Below are 20,834 nucleotides of genomic sequence, written 5' to 3' on the forward strand. Positions count from 1 at the left end.
GTCTTCCTGCGGGGAGGAGTCTCTGCTGCTGATGGTGCCAGGGGCAGATCCAGGAGCTCACCTCTGGAGCCACCAGTCGCCCTGTTTACTCGGAGACCCTCTGGGCCTGGGTACCAGAGTTTATTGAAAACAGTCTCCTAAGCCAGTCTCCCGGACCAGAGCCAGTCCAAGAGGCCCCAGGGCCTTGCCACACTTGACAGCTGAGTGGACTGAGGCCCACTGAAAGGCCTAGCAGGGCCACAGAACAGCGGCTCACAGAATGAGGCCCGCAGGGGGGCCTCGGGATGGAGACTTCTCCCCACATCAGAGCAGCCACTGTGGGCTTGGGGAAGAGCTTGTGTGTGTTCAGGCTAGGGAAGGTTATGCAGTCTGGGTCACGTTACCGACGCTCTGAGTGTCCTCTAGAATGGGCCTCATGGCGTCGTCCTCCCGCGGGCTCCTGAGGGCACAAGGGCTGGGGCCAGGGCTCCACGCTTCTCGGCCACGGGCATCTGGGTCTGGCTGGTGCTGGTGGCAAGGGTCACTGGGTGCTCACCACGTGTGAGGTGTGCCCCCAGGGTGGCAGGAGCACTCACTCCCTGTTGATGACCACGGCCTCACGTGACAGTGGCGCTCAGCTTGCGTGCGAGGAAGGACACACTGCGTGGGCCTCTCCCGCGGCCCTCACCGTGCAATACGGGGCCACGCGTGGATCACATGCATCTTCCTAGCACAGGGGCTGGGTCTTTGGACTCTGAGAAACCAAGTACTAGCTCCTAGACTTTAGAGAAAACTTTCTGCACCTGAGGGAACGTTGGGTTTAGGAACGTTGAGTCCCATGTGTCAGGGAACTCTTCGGATGTGGTTTAGATTCCGTTTCACAGAAGCTCGAAGCCGTGTGACTGAGCACTCTGTTCCCAGTGTTGTTTCAGGGGCAGAGGGATGCTGCTTGTGTTGATGAGGACTTTCTCTTAATTTTAGAAAGCCATTCAACCCAAGCGTCGAACCAGTTACAATATGAATTGACCATCTCCTGCGTGGGTGAGGTCCTGGCAGGAGTCATCCCGTGTGCCTCAAAGAGCCCACGCTCCACTCAGGAAGGAGGAAACATCTATAAAGTGTCCCGTGCACCATTTGAGCCGAAATATCAGGCACTTTGGGGCCCTTCTGGAAGATTCTGCAGACAGGGAGAATCTGCCACTATCATGGTGCTCACTCGGGAGAAGGGCTTTGACAGGGGGCAGGACTCAGCACTCACGAGTGAGGGGATGTCCTGGGCAGGACAACTGCGGTCCAGGAAGGGAGTGGCCTCCTCCTGTCTAAGGGCCCAGCCGAGGCACTGCAGACAGGCCGGGGGCTGGGGGCTGGGACTAATCTGGGCTGGAGAAGGAGGCACCAGTCCCTGCTCCGTGGTCGGCCCCTGGAGGTAGCTCCCAGGGACATTCTGTGTGCAGGAGAGCTGGACACAGGAAGTCACTCAGCTCCACTGTGAGGCAGCACAGGCTTAGGCAGGAAGGATCACAGTGGGAACCAAGAGACAGCCATGGACGTGGTGCATTTTCCAGGGCTTTCTGCAGAATTTGGTGACTAGCTGGACATTTCTGGCAAAAGGAAGCCAAAGGGGATATCTGTAAGGTTATAACATGTCTGCCCCTCAGAGCAGCTGCTGTTTTGGGGGAGACCTTGTTGAGTTCAAGGTGATACTGAGACTTCTGCGTGGAATATTCAGCCGCGGTGTTAGGGTGATAATGGTGCTGCCTTGAATGGCTCAGCAGTCTCCCTTCACCAGGGGTTTGCACGCAGAGGAGCCAGCCGGGAGAGTGAGCAAAAGCCCGAGGAGGAAGACCAGAGCTTGGGACCAAAGTATCATGAGCAGAGATACTTGAATTGCAAATATGTGTGAGAGTGAAAGGATTTTGGGTGCAAAATCCACGGCCCCGTGTCCTGTGCTGCCTTGGGATGAGCCTGTGGTGGAGGAGCAGGGGAGGCGGGCACGGGGTGGGGGGCAGGTAGGTGGGTGCCTGGGAGGAGGGGAGGCAGGGGTTGGGGGAGAGAGGAGGCGACCAACCTGTGGCATCTCCCGCCAGCTGGGCTCGTACCCGTCAGCAGGGTTGTGTGGCTGCAGTGGGGACAGCAAGGGGCCCTGGGCTACATGGTATCCACTTGGGCAGAGTTTCACAGCTTAGATGGGAGCACAGGCACCTCCCAGGGCCCAGGAGCCAACAGCCTTAGCTGCCGTCTGCCACCTAAATTGGGTCCTTTTCATTTCTTGTCTGTTCCTGGGATTTATCCCTTAGAAGACACGGAAGGGGTTGTTCCGGGAAGAGCTATCCATGGCTGTCATCTGTGGACATGGGGTCTGCCTGCCTTTGGGAACGGACCTTGCATTCCTAATTCATTTTGAGACAGCTAGGCACGATATCCACTTCCTGCTGCATGTGGGGTTTTCAGATGAATTAAATGGTTAAAAAAGGAATTATTTTTTCAAAATTGTGGTTGACATAGCATTTAAAAAGCTTCAAACAATTTTGATAATTCCTGCCTAGCAATTCCCTGCCAGTTGTTTTTATACAGAGGACTTCCTAATGACTTTGGTAGTCTTTAAAATGGTTCCTGTCAAAAGAATTTTTTAAATGTGAGTATCTCTCCTCTCTGCTCTTGATTCGCACATCTCCCTTGGGGACAAAGACTAAAATCTATTTCTATAGCGACTTCCTTTTTTCCTGGCAAGAATATCTGCCTGCTATTGTTGGGTCTGGAGGTTGATTTGGTTTTTTTAGGATACATATTACACTGTGAAGTGTGCTTTGGAAATGGAATTACTGGAAAATGGAAACAAAGGATCACAGTGTGAATGAAAACAGACGTCCTGTGGAGTTCACGGAGCAGCAGTGGCCTCGGATGTTTGTTTTTAAAAACATACCCGTGTTTTCCATGTTGTTTTCAGAAAAGCAGTGTGGCACGTGGACTTTGTTGTGAACTTATTTCAAATCATCTCTTCCAGGGTTCTTGGACCAGCAGTGACCTTCAAAGTGAGCGCCAATGTCCAAAACGTGACCACTGCGGATGTGCAGAAGGCCACAGGTGAGGCTCCTTCCATGCACACACGTACACACACACACATGCACACACATGCACGCACGCACAGCCAGGGCAGAGAGGGCCTGGCAGTGCACATGGAACAACCCAAAACGAAGCTCACCGTTTCCGTGGAAAGCTGGTGTGTCCTGCAGGGAAGGGACAGTTGGTGCTCTGCGGGCACCGTCTGGGACGTCACTGTTTGGAGAGGGACTGGACCGCCCTGGTGCATGGGACTGGCTCAGACAGGAGGCAGGAGACATGGGGCTGCGTGTGACCGAGAACAAGTCCCGCTTTTGGAAAAGCAAGATTTACTGTCTGTAGTAACCCCACTGTGTGCAGAGCACCTGCAATTTTGCTTTGAGGTTTTTCATTTTGTACCAGACCAGGAACACAAACCGGCCCCACTCCGTCCCATCTGGTGGGCAGAGATGCCATGTGGGATCTGGGAGGTTTGCATAAAAACCGGCCGACTTCCAGACGGTCTCACCGTTTAGAGCTCAGGGTTCTGGGCTTTGTGAACCACACATTTCTGAGATGTACTTACCGATAGAGCTTGAGTGATCTTTGTTATGTGATTAAAATGGTCATTGAGTGAAAAAGATGAAGCTTCACTCACCGGAGCCTCGAGGAGCAGAATGGGTGGATGTGACATTTGCATTTTCCTCAACCTGACGTTTCTTTTTTTTAGCTTGTTGAAAACTCGTGTAGAGCAAATTGTTTAATCTTCCTGCCTAGTACAAAAAGTCCAGGAAGCATTACAGAACGTCAGCCCAATGGTTCTCAGTGCGTGAGGGCTGCGCCATAGGCAGGGCGCTGGTGTTCTGTCATCGCTGATAAGGTGGGCGGAGCGGCCAACCCCGCCGCTGCAGCGCGTGACTCTTGGTTTTAGCGAATCCTTTCTGTTGCTGAGCCTGAACTACTTTCTGCTGCTGAGCCTGAACTACTTTCTGCTTAAATGTGTGTCTTTTTTTCCCAGTGTAAAATGCAGCAAGATACTCTGGTTCATTTTGGGATTTCAATATTTAGTTCTCATTGATTGAAGCATCACTGTCCTGACACCTGTAAACTTGAAGTTTCTTTTTCTAGTACCAGTAATCAAGGCATGGGGTAGCCACCTTGTTCTGTGGATGGCATGAAACTCTGGTCCTGTCTGGTTTGGTTGCTGTTGGTTTCACTTATGGGATGTCCTTGTGCCTTCAGTGACTCCTTTCCTCAAGCTGGTGATTTAGGGGGCTGAGGATTTGTGGTCGAAATACAATTATTTGCAAAGTTGTGCTAAACTTCTGCAGTCTGATTGAAGCTTTGTGATTTGAATCCGCTGTCTTCATTTCACTGCCATGCTTGGTTGTGAGGCCCGTGAAGCTGGGGTACAACTTGGCAAAGCAGCCCACTGTCCTCCCTCCAGCTGCGCGGTGCAGCATAAGACATTAGCAGCTTCCACGCCAAACCCTGCACGAAGGAAGGAGTGGAGTCCCAGCCACAGCTTAGTGCCTCCTCCCCACAGCCTGTGTCTCTTGCACCAGCTCCCCGTCAGACATGATTATTGAGCATGTTTAAGATCAAATCAGCGATCAGGTTTTATGCAGAAATGCACCGACAGTCACTGCAGGCCTGGCTGTTTCTCCAGTACAGGGGAGCGGTGCCACCGGGATTAGGTTTGCTGGACTCACTGATGCTAGGAATGGCCATCTTGTTATCTTTTTAAAAATCATCAGGACATACTCACAGTCAGGGGCCTCTGATTTATTTCATGGCTTTCTAGGGAAAATGAGGTTGGTTATTTGAAAGCTAGTTTCTCGGTCATTTCGAGTGTTCATGTTATTTAGCAAAGTGCTGCACCGAGGGGGAGTGACATGTGAAATGTGGGTTTGAGTCTTGTGTCAACAACTTTCTAAACACCCGCATCTGCGCCCTGGCACAGTGCATCCACGGGAGCTCCCGTGGCTGAGCGAGTCAGCATGTTTCCTGCTTGTTGTATATGTGCAGAATTGTTTACACTCATGTATAATTTTTAAAGAATTAGTTTTTTAAATATTTTGAATAATTCTATGGTGTTATGGATGTACCATAATTCTATGATGTATAAGGAAAAGATTGGCTGGGCCCAGTGGCTCACGCCTGTAATCCCAGCCTGTTGGGAGGCGAGGGTGGGCCGATCACTTGAGGTCGGGAGTTTGAGAGCAGCCTGAACAATATGGTGAAACCCCAGCTCTACTAAAAATACAAAAAAAATGTAGCTGGGCGTGGTGGCATGAACCTGTAATCTTAGCTACTCGGGAGGCTGAGGTGGGAGAATTGCTTGAACCCAAGAGGCGGAGGTTGCAGTAAGCCAAGATTGTACCACTGAACTGCAGCCTGGGCCACAGAGGGAGACCCTATCTCACACACACAAAAAAAAATTATAAAAAAGAATACGTGACCGTGAGTCAGGTGGCGGACATGCCCCGTGTGGTGGCCTCGGGAGAGCACTTGTCATGGTGAAGAGGGGCTTCTCACCGAGAGGCGTTTCAGGTGAGACGTACACAGGCTGACGTGAGCGCAGGGAAGAGTCCCAACCTCGAAAGGAGTTTCTTGTGATCTCGAGTTATAAAAGATGACGTGGAACCCTAATAGTGTTGTCACAAACGCCCTCCGGTGCTGGCGGACACACTTGGAAGAACAAGTCATGTTGCCTGTGCTTGTCACCAGCGTGCAGAACTGCAGAGCCGCTGCTGAAGCCGCTGGGGGTGCTGGGCGCTGCGTGCACCTGCCAGCTGCCTGGAGCCCAGTGGCTGCCTGAGCCTGGTTCCCCCGCGGGCCTGCGGACCCGAGGCTGCTGACAGCTCCTGCTGTTATCAATGCAGGAGACACCACCCTGGCAGCAGAACTCAGAAGGCACTCATTTTTCTGATTTTATACAGAATGATACAAACCCTAATGAATCAGTGTGTAGTTAATCCCACATTAGTCCCCATCAAACGTCATGCGGATTTGATGCCGAATGAGAAGAGCAGCCACTTTTCGTTACTCAGTCTCTGCTTCATCCTGGGCGATGCTTTTCTGGGAATTCTGCTAATTTGTGGACCCGGGCAGGAGCACAGGGTGTTAGTGAATATTAAAATAAGTGGCTTTTGCTCAAGGAGGCACTTACCGTACCACAGAGTCCACGGCAGGGACTGGGAGTCACTGCGAATCTCCACGGCTCGGCCGTCCAGTCTAACTGGCAGAACAGAAAAGCCCTTTCTACTCTTTCTTTGGTAGTTTCTTCTTAAATACTATATTTCTGATTAATCTTCGCATTGCTCCTTTCAAAGAAAAGGGAAGGAGTCATTTTCAGAAACAGCATTTGCTTTTCCTGGCTCCCACTCTGCAGAGATCCCACTGGTGACCTGTGGGGCTGCCCATGGTTTACCGCGTTGTGGCCAGGAATCCCCGCGCATGCTCGGCCGAGTTCAGGCTGTGTCTTCAAATGTTCCCTCTCGGGAGCCACAGAGGGTGTGTGTCCCACCCTCAGCCCTGCATGGTGGGGGCGTGGCTCACGGGGGGCTCCCGTGTTGACCCCATGTGGGTTGACCCCATGTGGTGGGATGAGGCTCATGGGGGCTCCCGTCCTGGTGTTTTCCCTGTTTGACCTCAGCGTCCTCCACCCAACAGCCTCAGAGACAGCATCCACCTGCCGTTGTTTCAGCCTGGGGAGAGGTGCCCTGCATCATTTCAGCAGCGGTGCCTCTGTGACTTTCCGTGACGTTCTCCTGCTTCCGCCTGCTGAGCGTCCCCATGAAGCTGCTGAGCATCGGAGCAGGGTCTCCCCTGTTGTGCTGCTCTCCGTGTTCCCCGTCTCATACGTAGGGTGTCCACATGGAGGCAGACGCTGCCCTCCTCTCTCGGGAACCTCCCTTGAATCCCGGCTCATAAATGGACTCTGTGCCAATGGCTGGACCCCGCAGCCGGCAGTGTCCGGGGTTAGTCAGAGGCCTCTCTGCTGGAGCAAGGGCTGCCCAGGCTTCTGGCTTCCGGGTAAAGCAGACAAAACATTTTTAGTTTGAAAAGTGTAATGGCGAAGTGAAGCGAAGTCCTCTGTGACACATACTTCCCATCCAGCCAGCCTGCACTGTGGACCCCAGGCAGGCATCAGCACTCCACGGTCGGATCCACCCTGTGCGGAGTCTGTCCCCGGCAAAGCGTCGCACCTCCTGAAGGCAGTGTCACTCTGGAAGTCAGTGGTCTCCGCCTGGAGCCGGGGATGTTCAGACCGGAGCTCTCTGGGGCACCGGATGCCACGTCTGGGAGGTCAGGGCAGGACTTAGACAAGGCTCCACAGGGAAGCTGGCTTTGGGCAGAGCATCGGGGCTAGTGCGGGTCTTGGGGGCTGATGGAGAGAGGAACGTGAATCGGTGTATCCTGGGTGTGGGGTCCGGTGAGCCAAGGACATGCCAGGAAGAGGCTGGCAAGGTGGGATTCAGAATCAGACTTCGTAGTGTGGGAACCTTGTCTTCAGCACCCACTAAGAAGGACTTGGGCCTGCATTTTGCTGCAGCTGGTCAAATCAGCTCTGCTGAGGTAGACACAGGCAGGGTGGCCACAGGGGACGGGGAGAGTGCCTCCCTCAGTATTGGTCCACAAGCAGCAGACGTCTGTCATCTGACTTCCACACCCCCCTCCCCACTGAGGCCACGTGGGGTGGAGCTGCCTGCTGGTCACCAGCGGGGGTGGTGGTGTCCAAAGCCATCCACGCTCCCACACACCCCTCCCCACAAAGGCTATGTGGGGTGGAGCTGCATGCTGGTGGGGCCCAAAACCATCCACGCTCCCATACACCCACTCCCCACAGAGGCCACGCGGGGTGGAGCTGCGTGCTGGTGGGGCCCAAAACCATCCACGCTCCCATACACCCACTCCCCACAGAGGCCACGCGGGGTGGAGCTGCGTGCTGGTGGGGCCCAAAACCATCCACGCTCCCATACACCCACTCCCCACAGAGGCCACGCGGGGTGGAGCTGCGTGCTGGTGGGGCCCAAAACCATCCACGCTCCCATACACCCACTCCCCACAGAGGCCACGCGGGGTGGAGCTGCGTGCTGGTGGGGCCCAAAACCATCCACGCTCCCATACACCCACTCCCCACAGAGGCCACGCGGGGTGGAGCTGCGTGCTGGTGGGGCCCAAAACCATCCACGCTCCCATACACCCACTCCCCACAGAGGCCACGCGGGGTGGAGCTGCGTGCTGGTGGGGCCCATCCACGCTCATGATTAATACATTGGAACAAGAGGAACTCCTGAGCCATGAGTGTGGAAAGGAAGTTGCACTCTTACTGGAAATGAAGGAGAATGCTTTGGAAATGCTCAAAAAAGCCACTTGCTGAGAAAATTGTCCCCACATGCAGGTGAATGAGACACCTGTCAAACTGACGGAAGTGACTTCAGGGACCCGCACTCTCCTAGGAGGGTCTTCCAGGGACATGATCCCAGTGCTCCCCTTCACCCAATCCCCAGGGCACAGCCCAGAAACAGCACCAGAGTAGTGGGGCTGGAGGGGTGGCCTGGGCAGCCCGGCCTGGGGTTCCGGGTTCCTCTGCGTGTGGGCTGCTGTGTCACATGCTCAGTGGAGCTGAGCTGCCGCCCAGGATCAGCCCGTGCTGGGGGTGCCGGGGCCTCAGCTGCGCTGGTGCAGTGCTCACGCTCATCCTGCCGCTCTACAGCCGCTAGCTGGAGGATCCACAGCTCGCCCTGCTGAGGCGTGGCTGAGGGTGGGCCAGGGAGATGCTGGGGGGACATGCCAGGCTCTCCTGCTCTTGGAGCGTTCCTGACTCATGGCACGTTACAGAAACAGGTGACGAGGAGCAACTAAAAAGGAGCCTCTGGGAGGAAAGACAAAGGAGTGGTGGGTGCGCGTGGGAAGGGTGGGCTGGGGGGCTGGGGGCCTGCACTGCTGCCCCACGGGCTCAGTGCATGGGGTCCATCTCCTGCTGGACCTGCTGCGTGGCGGGTGGGGGTGGATGCTGCAGTGTGTGAGCTGGAGGCTTTAGGGAATAGGAGACGGTAGGAGCTGAACCCCGTTACTCTGTTCTGAACAGCCGTGTAATTACTTCTGGCATTTTGACAAGCACTTGCGGGAGTGGAGCTCGGGGCTGGCAGCACCCAGGACCTGTGCTGATCTAACCTGCTGTGAGGACAGAGGTCACCCATGGCTCTGTAATTACCAGTCCCGAAAGCCGCCTTCATCCTGGCTTTAGCCCGAGCACACACGACGCCATGGTAGAAAGTAATTGCTTTGCCATCATTTCTAGGGCCGCCCGTGTGGAACTCCAGGAGCAGCGTTTGGGGCCTCTCGGGGAGGCTGCTAAACTAAGTGCTGGGAAACTGTCAAGCTCAACTGTCACTTTTCCGATTTCGTTTTTATGCAGGGGGTTTATGGGAGCAGCTCATTCTCACCTGCAAATGAGCCAGCGGTGCTGATCCCGCTGGCCGAGGGTGGCACCTGGCCCCCCTCCAACTCGTTGCCAGGGAGAGCAGGTTCCATTTCATCTCACACGTTTATTTAGAAGTCACACCCTGAGCAGGGAGAAGGGCCCCCGGGGCCTCCAGCTTTCTTCCCACCTCAGGATCCGCGTTGACACATCCGCTGTGTGGGGCTGACCGGGGCTGACTGAGCCACAGGTGGTGCGTGGGAGCCATGTCAGCATGTCCACTGCGTGGGGCCGACCTTGCACAGGAGCCACGTCAGCATGTCTACTGTGTGGGGCTAACCGCCACAGGTAGTGCTCAGGAGCCACATCAGCACATCCACTGCGTGGGGCTGACCTTGCACAGGAGCCACGTCAGCACATCCACTGTGTGGGTCTAACTGCCACAGGTGGTGCACAGGAGCCACATCGGCACATCCACTGCGTGGAGCTGACCTTGCATAGGAGCCATGTCAGCATGTCCACTGTGTAGTGCTAACCGCCACAGGTAGTGCACGGGAGCCATGTCAGCACATCCACTGCGTGGGGCTGACCTTGCACAGGAGCCACGTCGGCACGTCCACTGTGTGGGGCTGACTGCCACAGGTGGTACACGGGAGCCACATTGGCACGTCCACTGTGTGGGGCTGACCTTGCACAGGAACCACGTCAGCACGTCCACTGTGTGGGGCTGACCTTGCACAGGAGCCACGTCGGCACGTCCACTGTGTGGGGCTGACCGCCACAGGTGGTGCACGGGAGCCACAGGCAGTCACACCTAGCTGCCTGGGGTTTGCGGGCAGCCTAGACAAACACCCATAGAAATGCAGCTAAGAACTTTACGTGCCAAAACTTGTAAAACCTGTTTCTGAAACACACGAGTGAGAGTTTTGAGTGCACACAGGATACTCTGTAGACTTCCACAAAATATGCAGGGACTTCCATGGCCAGAGGACCTGTTAGAGACACTGAATCACGCCACCTCCGTGCACCCTCTGATGCTGAGGAGGCTGCCAAGGGGCTTCCACCTCCTCTCCACGGATCGCCCAGCCTCCCAGCAGAGGGATGGCAGGGAAGTCTCTCACGTGGGTACCCAGCACATTGGGGCAGCAGGGCGTGGAGGCTGTGGCACGTGATCCCTTACCCGAGGCTGGAAGTGAGCAGGGTTAGTGCCCAGGGAGCTGCCACAGTAGGGACAGATGGAGCTGGAGGACCACCCAAGCGTTCCCACCCTCCGGTGACTCTGAGGACGCTCTGCTCATCTCCCTGAGCTGCTGCGTGGCCCGTGCTGCTCCCACAGCATCACTGCTCAATTCCCTTCACTTCCTGCTTCCTCTCGTCTCCCTGCCATGTCCCCCGACATAAGCTCCGCCCACAAATCTTTATCTCAGGCTGGCTTCTGGGGAAAACAACCTAAGGAGGACTCTGGCCTGCAGTGCCATGACCAGAGTGTGGGAGAGTCAGTCCGGCTGCTGCCTCGGGAGCACATCACGGCAGCTGGGCTGTGAGGGAGAGAAGCAAGAGCGGGGTCAGGGAGGGGTGCTGCAGCCAACCTCGTGGGGAATGACCTCGGGGCACCTCTGGGAGCCGTCCTGACGTGGTGAATGATCTCGGGGCAGTGCTCGGGGGCAGTGCTCGGGGCCATCTTGGCTGGGAATGGCTGGAGGTGGCACTTGAGGTCATCCTGATGGGGAATGGTCTTAGCCTGGGACAGATGACAGCCATGGCCTGGGATGGGTGACAGCCACGGCCTGGGATGGGTGACAGCCACGGCCTGGGATGGTGACAGGGTGGGGTGCTTATATTCTGGATATGGCTAAGATTTAGCTGACACCATTTGCAGAGGGTGGATGTGGATGAGGGAGACAGAGGTCAGGACGCCCAGCAACTGGAAGGCTGGGGTTGTGAGATGGGGAGATGGGGAAGCACATTTGGGGGTGCTCGGGTTTGTGGGATCAGTTTCACTTCCTCTTAGACGTTCAGGTACTGGCAGTGGGATGTGCAAATCTGTGGGGAAGGGAGAGGCCCCACTGATCTTTCAAATTTGGGAGTGGGCAGTGAGGACCCTGCCGACCTCCCTGAACTCCTCCTCCTTGCCCCTCCCTCCCGTAAATGCCCTCTGAGCGCCTGCTTTGTGCCAGGGCCACGGCTGTGCTCCAGAGAGATGCTGGCTGTTTTCCTCCGGGGAGATGAGGACTCTGTGCGATGAGAGGGACTTGGACGACTGCTCAAACAGCAGGGCCCAGACTTAGTCTGAAAAGGCGGGAGGGCTTCCTGAAGGAACTGTCTCAAAGACAAACGGCAGAAATTTTTACTGTTATCAAATGGGACATCACTGCAAAGTCCTCAAGGAGGGCAAGGGAGTCTGGTTTGCATTTGTAAAAGCTCCTTTGCTTCAGATGGGAAACATGGGGTGGAAATGGTAAAGAGGTGCTGGGAAGAGGGCTTAGAAGACACCCGGGCACCTGGAGGAGCCATGTGGTGGTGTGACGTGGATGGCACAGGAGAGCGAGCAAGTGACGAAGCAGATGAAGACGGTCACGAGCGAGGGTGGTGGTGAGGATGGTGATGTCAGTGAAGCGGGTGGCATGGGCGAGGAGGGGCACTGATGGGGATGAGGATGGTGTGAGGCGGGTGGCGTGAGCAAGGAGGGGCACTGACGGGGATGGTGATGTCAGTGAGGCGGGTGGCGTGGGCGAGGAGGGGCACTGATGGGGATGAGGATGGTGTGAGGCGGGTGGCGTGAGCAAGGAGGGGCACTGACGGGGATGGTGATGTCAGTGAGGCGGGTGGCGTGGGCGAGGAGGGGCACTGATGGGGATGAGGATGGTGTGAGGCGGGTGGCGTGGGTGAGGAGGGGCACTGACAGGGATGGTGATGTCAGTGAGGCGGGTGGCGTGGGCGAGGAGGGGCACTGACGGGGATGAGGATGGTGTGAGGCGGGTGGCGTGGGTGAGACTCAAAAAAAAAAAAAAAGCATTGGGAGAGGCAGAAGGCTCCTACCAGTGGCTCTGAGCTGGTTCTTCTGGGCGAGCTTGCCCGGTGCTTCCTGGTGCTGAGGGAGCCGCTGGGCCCACATGGCCTTCGCTGCAGTCTGGCTGAGCCCTGCAAAGCTCTGTGATCTCGGGGAAACTCCCTCCAGCCCAGAGCGCGGTGTGGCCAGATGTTCCCAGGTGGAAACGGGTCTGGCAGGACCTTTGGCTGCCTGGGAGTGAAATCCAGCAGGAGGCCCTGCACCCTGAATGTCAGGAGTGGGGTGCTGCTGGCGGTTTGGGGGTCTGCTCACTTGCGGACTTCGCCGAGTTTCCTGAGCGCTTCTCTTACCCGCACATGGGTTTACGTGGGTCTCTCTCTTCACTGTCCTGGGTTCTGTAGGGTTAGAGACTGACGGGAGGACGGCAGGGTGGCTGTCAGCGTGGTCAGGGCACGTGTGCACTCCCGTGGTGGCCGTGCCAGCCCACTGGAGGGGAGCTGTGCTGGGGGGAGTCCCAGGGAAGCCGCGTCCGCCGGCTGAGCTGCCGCTGGGCTGAGGGCCTGGGGGCGAGGCCTTGGGTTTTGCTGGAGGAGCCTGCTGTCCACTGGGCAATTGTTTGCTGAGCGTGGAAGCCCTGGTTCTTTCGAGATGCCAGGCCACTGTGCCTGTTTTCACACCCTTTCCTTTTGCTCTTTGTCCATACACAAATGCTGCTTCTGCTTCCTCCCTCCTCTCTGCAGAGAAAGGGCACTGTCTTCATGCCTGAGTAGAAAGTGGCTCATTTTAAATCAGGGCTGTGTGCTAAGAGTGGCTTGGCATGGTGTTGCTTTGAGGCCTGAAGGAGGAACACAAGGGGTGCCTGAGGAAGGGGCACTCGGAGCCTGCAGGGAGAGGCCAGTGCGGCCCTGAAGTCACTGCATGGGCCCACGGCCTCCCCGGGCCCTGGAGACGGACTCCAGTCGGCACACTGGCCCACCACGCTTCCTCCTCCTGCAGCCGCGGCTCACAGGCTGCCTCTGAGCTGAGGGGAGGCCAGTGTCTGCCAGAAGCCCTTCCTGGGAGTTCTTCTACCAATTCTGGTTCCCATGGCAACTCGACAGAAGCAGGAGGGGCAGAGGAGCAGATGATGCTGAGGGCAAAGATGGTGCCGCGTGCAAAGACGTGCTGGGCACCCACCTCCTGCAGCAGCTCCTGCCCCAGCGGCGGCCCAGCCCCTGCCCTGGGTCCCTGGAGGTCGGCCCAGGAGTCCTGCCCTGCAGCTGCACCAGGTCACAAGTCTGGCCCATCTCGGGCAGGACACGAGGTTTCTCCTGCTCTTCCATGTGGATGGCCCCTCGGCCAAGCTCAGGTCTTGAGGCATGAATGGTCCAAATGTTAGGACTTGAGAGACTGAAAGGCTCAATTATTTGAAAAATTATTTTGCAGCAGCCCATTGGCACTGGAAACTCTCCCCTGACTGTCTCACTGTGCTTTGGGGACCCTGCAGGACTAGACCACAGCTGCAGCGTGGGGCACAAACCCCTCGTTGGCAGGCGATGGCCCCTGAGAGTTCACAGGTCAGCTTGGTGAGCCCAGGGGCTTGGGAGAGGCAGCTCTCGGTTGGAAGGCAGAGGAGGTCCAGTGACGGCTCAGGACTGAGAGCTGCCTGGGATGGGTGGGGGTGGGTCCCTGAGCATTCGGGACCCACACGAGCATTTTCAGCACTTGGAAAAAGAGTCACTCAGAAACTCATCTGCTGGGACACTTGTCACAGGCAGGTCTTACCTGGTTATACCCGCCGAGGCCGCTGGGCTCTCAGTCCCTGCATCTCACTCTGGACTTTTCTTTCCAGTGTGGGAATGCCAAAGCTCTGAGGGCCTATTCTTGAAAGTTTACCTGCTGATTCACATGGCAAGGCTGGTCCCCAAGTTCACTGTCATCTTTCTTAATAAGGAGGGCACTGCACACCAGCAGCCTCCAACTTCTCACCCAAACAGTATTCTAGATATTTGCATTATTGGACAACAGTCCTTGGGTGATGATGAGTAGGTTAAATGCACCCTGGTCAGCAGAACTAGAAGGGTTCAACTGAATGGCAGTTAAATCCCACCGTGAGCACCTCCATCACCTCCACAGCATTTAAATCCCACCATGAGCAGCTCCATCACCTCCACAGCAGTTAAATCCCACCGTGAGCACCTCCATCACCTCCACAGCATTTAAATCCCACCGTGAGCAACTCCATCACCTCCACAGCAGGAAATCCCACCCTGAGCAGCTCCATCACCTCCACAGCAATCACATCCCACCGTGAGCAGCTCCATCACCTCCACAGCAGTTGGCTGCTTACCTAGTGAAGCTGGGGTTGATGGAATCGCCTGACTCTAGGCTAGTCCCTGCTTTGAAGTGTCCACTGTGTTGGCTGTAGGACACTGCTGCATCCATTAGGCACCGATCTAGGTCAGGTGCCAGCATCTCCAGCCCTGCCTGGATGTTCCATGCCGTTTCATGGCAGCTGAGGTTGGCAAAAGGGAAGTGGGAAGAACGGAGCTTGGAGTTTGGAACTTGACTTCACAGCACCCCCTTGGCTACTTGCTTGTTTTGTGACTTTGGATGACTGATTTACTGTTTCCAAAGCTCAGGGTGCCTGCTCTGTCAGATGGGGCCAATAGTTAACTCCACGAGGCTGTCAGGATCACATGAAGTGGGAATATTTGGCTGTGAGAGCAACATTGCAAGTCTGAGCAGTCTATAAGCTGTTGGCCGCTATTGCTCACACAGGCTCTCCACTGGCTTTGTGCAGCCCAGGAATGACTGGAGTCAGAAACCTGCCGTGCTAACCCTTGTGCAGAAATCTCTTTTCAGTGGTGTTCTTGGCTTTGAGCGGACAGTAGGATTCCATGGGGTTAGAAGTGTAGGAACTGTCGTGGTTGAAGAATGGAGGCAATGGGCATGGCGGCTCCTGCCTGGCATCCCAGCTCTTCGGGAGGCTGGGGCAGGAGGGTCGCTTACGTCAAGGAGTTTGAGACCAGGCTGGGCAACATAGTGAGACCCCATCTCCACAGAAAAATTAAAGCCTTAGCCAGGTGTGGTGGTGCACCTGTAGTCCCACACAGGAGGCTGAGGTGCGGGGATCTCTTGAGCCCAGGAGTTGCAGGCTGCAGTCGCCTGTGATCGTGCTTCTGCACTCCAGCTTGGGTGATGGAGTGAGACCCCATCTCTAAACATTTAAAAAAAAAAGAGTGGGGAGGATTTTGAGCTGATAAGCTCCACCACACCAGGCCCTAAGACACCGCCTTGCAGTGCTGCCGCTCCTCGCTGGCCTGTCACTCGAGTCAAGACGAGGCCGCCTCACTGATGAGATATGATGATTCGTATCACGCAGAGCCCACGGCTTACGGAGAGCACGTGAAGGCAGTGTCGGCGGCAGGGTTACCACCTCCTCCGGCAGGCAGCCTGGGAAGGGAGGTTTGAATCTGTGTTGATATTTTAGCACTCATTAAAGGTGGATGTACAATTTTACCTTTTACATTTAAAGACAGTTTGTACTCTATCAACACCTTGTCTTATTACAGTTGCAAACCGTGAGAAAGCAAGTTAAGAAGGAGAAGTCGTCCCATAAGTAATTACGCAGTTTCCTCACATGGTATAAAATGGTACAAATAGCAAGTCCCATCCGCTTCACAGCCCTTGAATGGCCAAATGGCATCCCCCGACTAATGCTGCTGGCAGGAGCCTCAGCTGCTTCTGGCCTAATGTCGTCTGCCTTTCTAGTGAGAGTGTAGCCGGCATCGTTATCTCAGTTTCACAGTGACGATTTGGGCCGAGCTCTCACGTCAAATAGGCACCTGGTTCCAGTGGTTTGTGGGGTTTGACAATGCATTTTCAAAGTGAAGCTGTGCCAGCGCCAGCCATGCTTCCCCATAGACACTGCTGCTGTTCTGCTCATCCTGGTGTGGGAGCTGCCCTGGCGTGGGAGCTGTCCTGATGTGGGAGCTGTCCTGATGTGGGAGGTGTCCTGGCGTGAGAGCTGTCCTGGCGTGGGAGCTTTCCTGGCGTGGGAGCTGTCCTGGCGTGGGAGCTGTCCTGGCGTGGGAGCTGCCCTGGCGTGGGAGCTGCCCTGGCGTGGGAGGTGTCCTGATGTGGGAGGTGTCCTGGCGTGGGAGCTGTCCTGGTGTAGGAGCTGTCCTGATATGGGAGCTGTCCTGGAGTGGGAGCTATCCTGGCATGGGAACTGTCCTGATGTGGGAGGTGTCCTGGTGTGGGAGCTGTCCTGACGTGGGAGCTGTCCTGACGTGGGAGGTATCCTGGTGTGGGAGCTGTCCTGGCGTGGGAGCTGTCCTGGCGTGGGAGCTGTCCTGGCGTGGGAGGTGTCCTGGCGTGGGAGCTGTCCTGGCGTGGGAGCTGTCCTGGCGTGGGAGCTGTCCTGACGTGGGAGGTATCCTGGCGTGGGAGCTGTCCTGGCGTGGGAGCTGTCCTGGCGTGGGAACTGTCCTGATGTGGGAGGTGTCCTGATGTGGGAGCTATCCTGGCGTGGGAGGTGTCCTGGCGTGGGAGGTGTCCTGGCGTGGGAGCTGTCCTGGCGTGGGAGCTGTCCTGGTGTGGGAGCTGTCCTGGCGTGGGAGGTGTCCTGGGGTGGGAGCTGTCCTGGTGCGGGAGCTGTCCTGGTGCGGGAGCTGTCCTGACATGGGAGGTGTCCTGGCGTGGGAGCTGTCCTGGTGCGGGAGGTGCCCTGTCATGGGAGGTATGGCAGAGGTGCTGGGCCTGGGCCTCCTGTGCTCTGCATCATGCCCTTGGCTGCCATGAGCATGAGCATCCCATGGGGAGAGTGGGCTCAGCTCCCGGTGGACCTCATGGCACAGTCACCTGCATCATGTCTTGGCTTTCTCCTTCCTGTGGAAGGAGTGACGGGACAGCGAGGGATACAGTCCCCACACTCCAGCCTGCCCTGCTCAGTCACAGGCGCTGGCACCGGCCGCTGTCCCCGGGGACTGGACAGCCTGGGCGCCCACCCTGGCCCCAGCTCTCCTCCAGCCCAGGGTGCCTGCCTTCGTCCCTCCTCTCCCCACACCCCGTCCTGCCACCTCCCAGCTGCAAGGTCCCTGCAACCCCACAGGAGGAGCCTCGGCAGCTGTTCTCAGACCCCAGCCTGTCTTCCCAACGCTGCCGCAGCGCCAGATTCTAAGCACACCGTGGCCCGGCCAGACCCAGGATGCTGCCCTGGGAAGGAGGCGCTGGTGGGAACCGCGCACGCTCACTCGTTCACGCCTTGTCTCTGGTTGCTTTCCCCACGGGCAGAGCTGAGGGGTCATGGTGGAGATTGCCCGGCCCACAAAGCCTTACACGTTCGCTCTCCAGCCTATTACACACGGCATTCCTCAAGGTTGTAGGACAGGGCTTCTCCAAGAGGGGCCCTGAGCAGCAGCTGGAGGTTGTCAAAAATGCAGACTCTTGGGCCCCACCCAGAGGTTCAGAGCACGCCCTGGAAGTGAGGCCCACAAGCCTTTAGGAGCAGCGCCCAGGGACCTCGATGGCACTGGAGCCGGGCACCACTCACAGCTGCAGCCCCAGAGCTCCTGAAGACAAACCCCGGCCCCGTGCCCTCTGGGAGCTCCTCCACAGCAGACACCCAGGGGACGCCTGCTGGCCGAGTGGTGGCAGGGAAGGTGGAGGACTACAGGGTGTCGGAAATGTCACTTCTGCATCAGGAGACGCCCTGGGTGCGGGGGGAGTGTGACTTCTGCATCAGGAGACGCCCTGGGTGCGGGGGGAGTGTGACTTCTGCATCAGGAGACGCCCTGGGTGCGGGGGGAGTGTGACTTCTGCATCAGGAGACGCCCTGGGTGCGGCGGGAGTGTGACTTCTGCATCAGGAGACGCCCTGGGTGCGGGGGGAGTGTGACTTCTGCATCAGGAGACGCCCTGGGTGCGGGGGAGTGTGACTTCTGCATCAGTAGACGCCCTGGGTGCGGGGGGAGTGTCACTTCTGCATCAGGAGATGCCCTGGGTGCGGGGGAGTGTCACTTCTGCATCAGGAGACGCCCTGGGTGCGGGGGAGTGTGACTTCTGCATCAGGAGACGCCCTGGGTGCGGGGGGAGTGTGACTTCTGCATCAGGAGACGCCCTGGGTGCGGGGGAGTGTGACTTCTGCATCAGTAGACGCCCTGGGTGCGGGGGGGGGGGGGAGGCGTCCCTGAAGAGCACTGCAACAGCATTATCACGTACGGGAAACAAGAATTTCATCCCGATTCTGCCTTTGCCTCCGCGCGTCTCATATACCTCAGCCCTCCTGTGACTGCGGCAGTGTGAGCAGGAACTGAGCTGCAGGGTGGAGGAAGAGAAATTTCAGGAAAATAGGAAGAGATAGCCTGCTTTCCCCAACTCTAAGCTTTCAACCTATAACTGCAACTACTCCCTACTCTGATTTTTCGGATTTGCTGATAATGAAGGAAGGTGATTGAAAATCTGCTTAGGATTTTGTCTTTATTTCCTGCTTGTCAGGCCTGGGCCCCCCGAGGGATGTGACTTCAGGGTCTCTTGCTGCCCCTCAGCGCCCCCCACCATGTGTCCCAGGGATGTGCTTGCGTCACGAGGACCAGCCCTTTGTGTCACGTCCTGAGGCCAGCCTTGCCGTCTGCCTGACATGATTAATTTTCCCATAAACTGTAAAGTCTGGGTGCGGACGTAGCCAGGTGAGAGTCGCCGCCGCTCAGATGAGGTGTGTGTTTTCTAAAGCTGATCTTAGCGCCACTGTTCTCCTGTAGGGAAAGCTGCTTTTGGTGTCTCCACAGCGCCTGGTCTGGAATTTCTCCGTGGAGTTTTGTAACTGTCGTGTGAAGCAGGCTTTAAAGTCTGTGTTCCTTTGAGCACTCAGAGCCCTTCCATACCGAAGAGCGGGGAGATGGCTGAAGGCTTTGAAGGGAAGCGGCGCGACTCACAACACATTCTGTGGCGAAACCTCCAGAGGGAGCCCGACGCAGCTGCCCCGTAGCTCAGTGTGCCTGTTGCCCTGGCCGCGAGTCTGGCAGCCCAGGGGGTAGGGTCCATATTTAGCGTCTCGTTTCATCTTGGAGTCAGAAGTGTGGCTATTTGTACAGAAGACCTTGAAGGGGACTCATCCACCTCATGGAAGGTGCCATCCCCAGCGGGTGGTTGGGAACTCGCAGGGAGACAGGGACCCACCCTCTTGCTGATGGGGTCTCACTGTTGGACGATGCCGTGTTGCCGAGGCAGCCCCCGCCCACCGCCTGGGTCTCCGGGCTCCATCTGCCCCGCTGGCCTCTGTGTTTCCGGCCGTAGCCTGTTCATATGGGGCCTTTCGGCACTCACCTGAGACTCGGCTCTGACTTGGTCAGGTAGTCATTTGAGCACAGCTGCCCTGGAGGCCCAGATTCTGGAATCGTGTCCTGGCTCACTGCAGGGCAATGCCCGTTGCATTTCAGTGTGAGTTTTCAGTCAGCCTTACAAGACTCTCCTATGACCTTCCATCCTAGGTTTTCATGAGGGGTGCAAGGTAACAAAGCTGCTGAGCACGCTCCTCCAAGTCTCTCAGCTGGGACACAGCTGAAAGCATCCTGGGGCTCAAGGGCAGGAGGAGTCAGTCTTCCGGCTTGGTGAGCCCCATGGTTTGGGCCCGGTGGTTCCCGGTGAGCCCATGGTTCCTGCCGTCAGATAGAGTCACTTTCTGCATCACACGTTTCTCTCATCCTGAGCCAGGAATCTCACTCTCAGATATTGTGCTCACCTGCTTACCTTCTCTCACCCAGAATGTGCCAGATTACAGTAAATTACCAAATACACGGCACCATTTTTCTGCCTGTCTTCCCCTGGATTATTTGTTTCTCAGCCTTGGTTTTTATGAAGCTGGGAATTTATGCCTGAACTGCCTGCAGCCCCTTTGGAAGCAGGTGAAGCATCCATCATCCATGGAATTGGCTTCTCTGTGCCCCATCCCCAGGAGGTCCTGCCACTCCTTCCCCCAGGGACACCCGCCAACCAGCACATCATGTGCAGCCATCAGAGTCACGCACAGTCATCACAGAGTCATGTGCAGTCATCACAGAGCCACACACACTCATCACAGAGCCACGCGCAGTCATCAGTCACATGCACTCATGACAGAGCCACACGCAGTCATCAGAGTCACACACAGTCATCACAGAGTCACGTGCAGTCATCACAGAGCCACACATACTCATGACAGAGCCACGCGCAGTCATCAGAGTCACACACACACATCACAGCCACGTGCAGTCATCACAGAGTCACACTCATCACAGAGTCACACTCATCACAGAGTCACACACACTCATCACGGAGTCACACGCACTCATCCTGGAGTCACACGCACTCATCCCGGAGTCACACGCACTCATCACAGCCACACACAGTCATCACA

At 56.7% G+C, this 20,834-nt stretch overlaps 1 protein-coding gene across 4 annotated transcripts in view; it reads left to right on the forward strand.

Moving 5' to 3' along the window:
- The window catches only part of PTPRN2 (protein tyrosine phosphatase receptor type N2), a 972,293-nt gene that overhangs the window by 461,192 nt on the left and 490,267 nt on the right, over positions 1 to 20,834 (forward strand). For all 4 annotated transcript variants that reach the window (XM_039472901.2, XM_074378841.1, XM_039472902.2 and 1 more), the window contains one exon: positions 2,984 to 3,063. In XM_039472901.2, the coding sequence (XP_039328835.1) occupies positions 2,984 to 3,063 (80 nt within the window). The remainder of the gene's footprint in view (positions 1 to 2,983; positions 3,064 to 20,834) is intronic.

This window comes from Saimiri boliviensis, chromosome 10 (assembly GCF_048565385.1).
Source record: "Saimiri boliviensis isolate mSaiBol1 chromosome 10, mSaiBol1.pri, whole genome shotgun sequence".
Lineage (NCBI taxonomy): Eukaryota > Metazoa > Chordata > Mammalia > Primates > Cebidae > Saimiri > Saimiri boliviensis.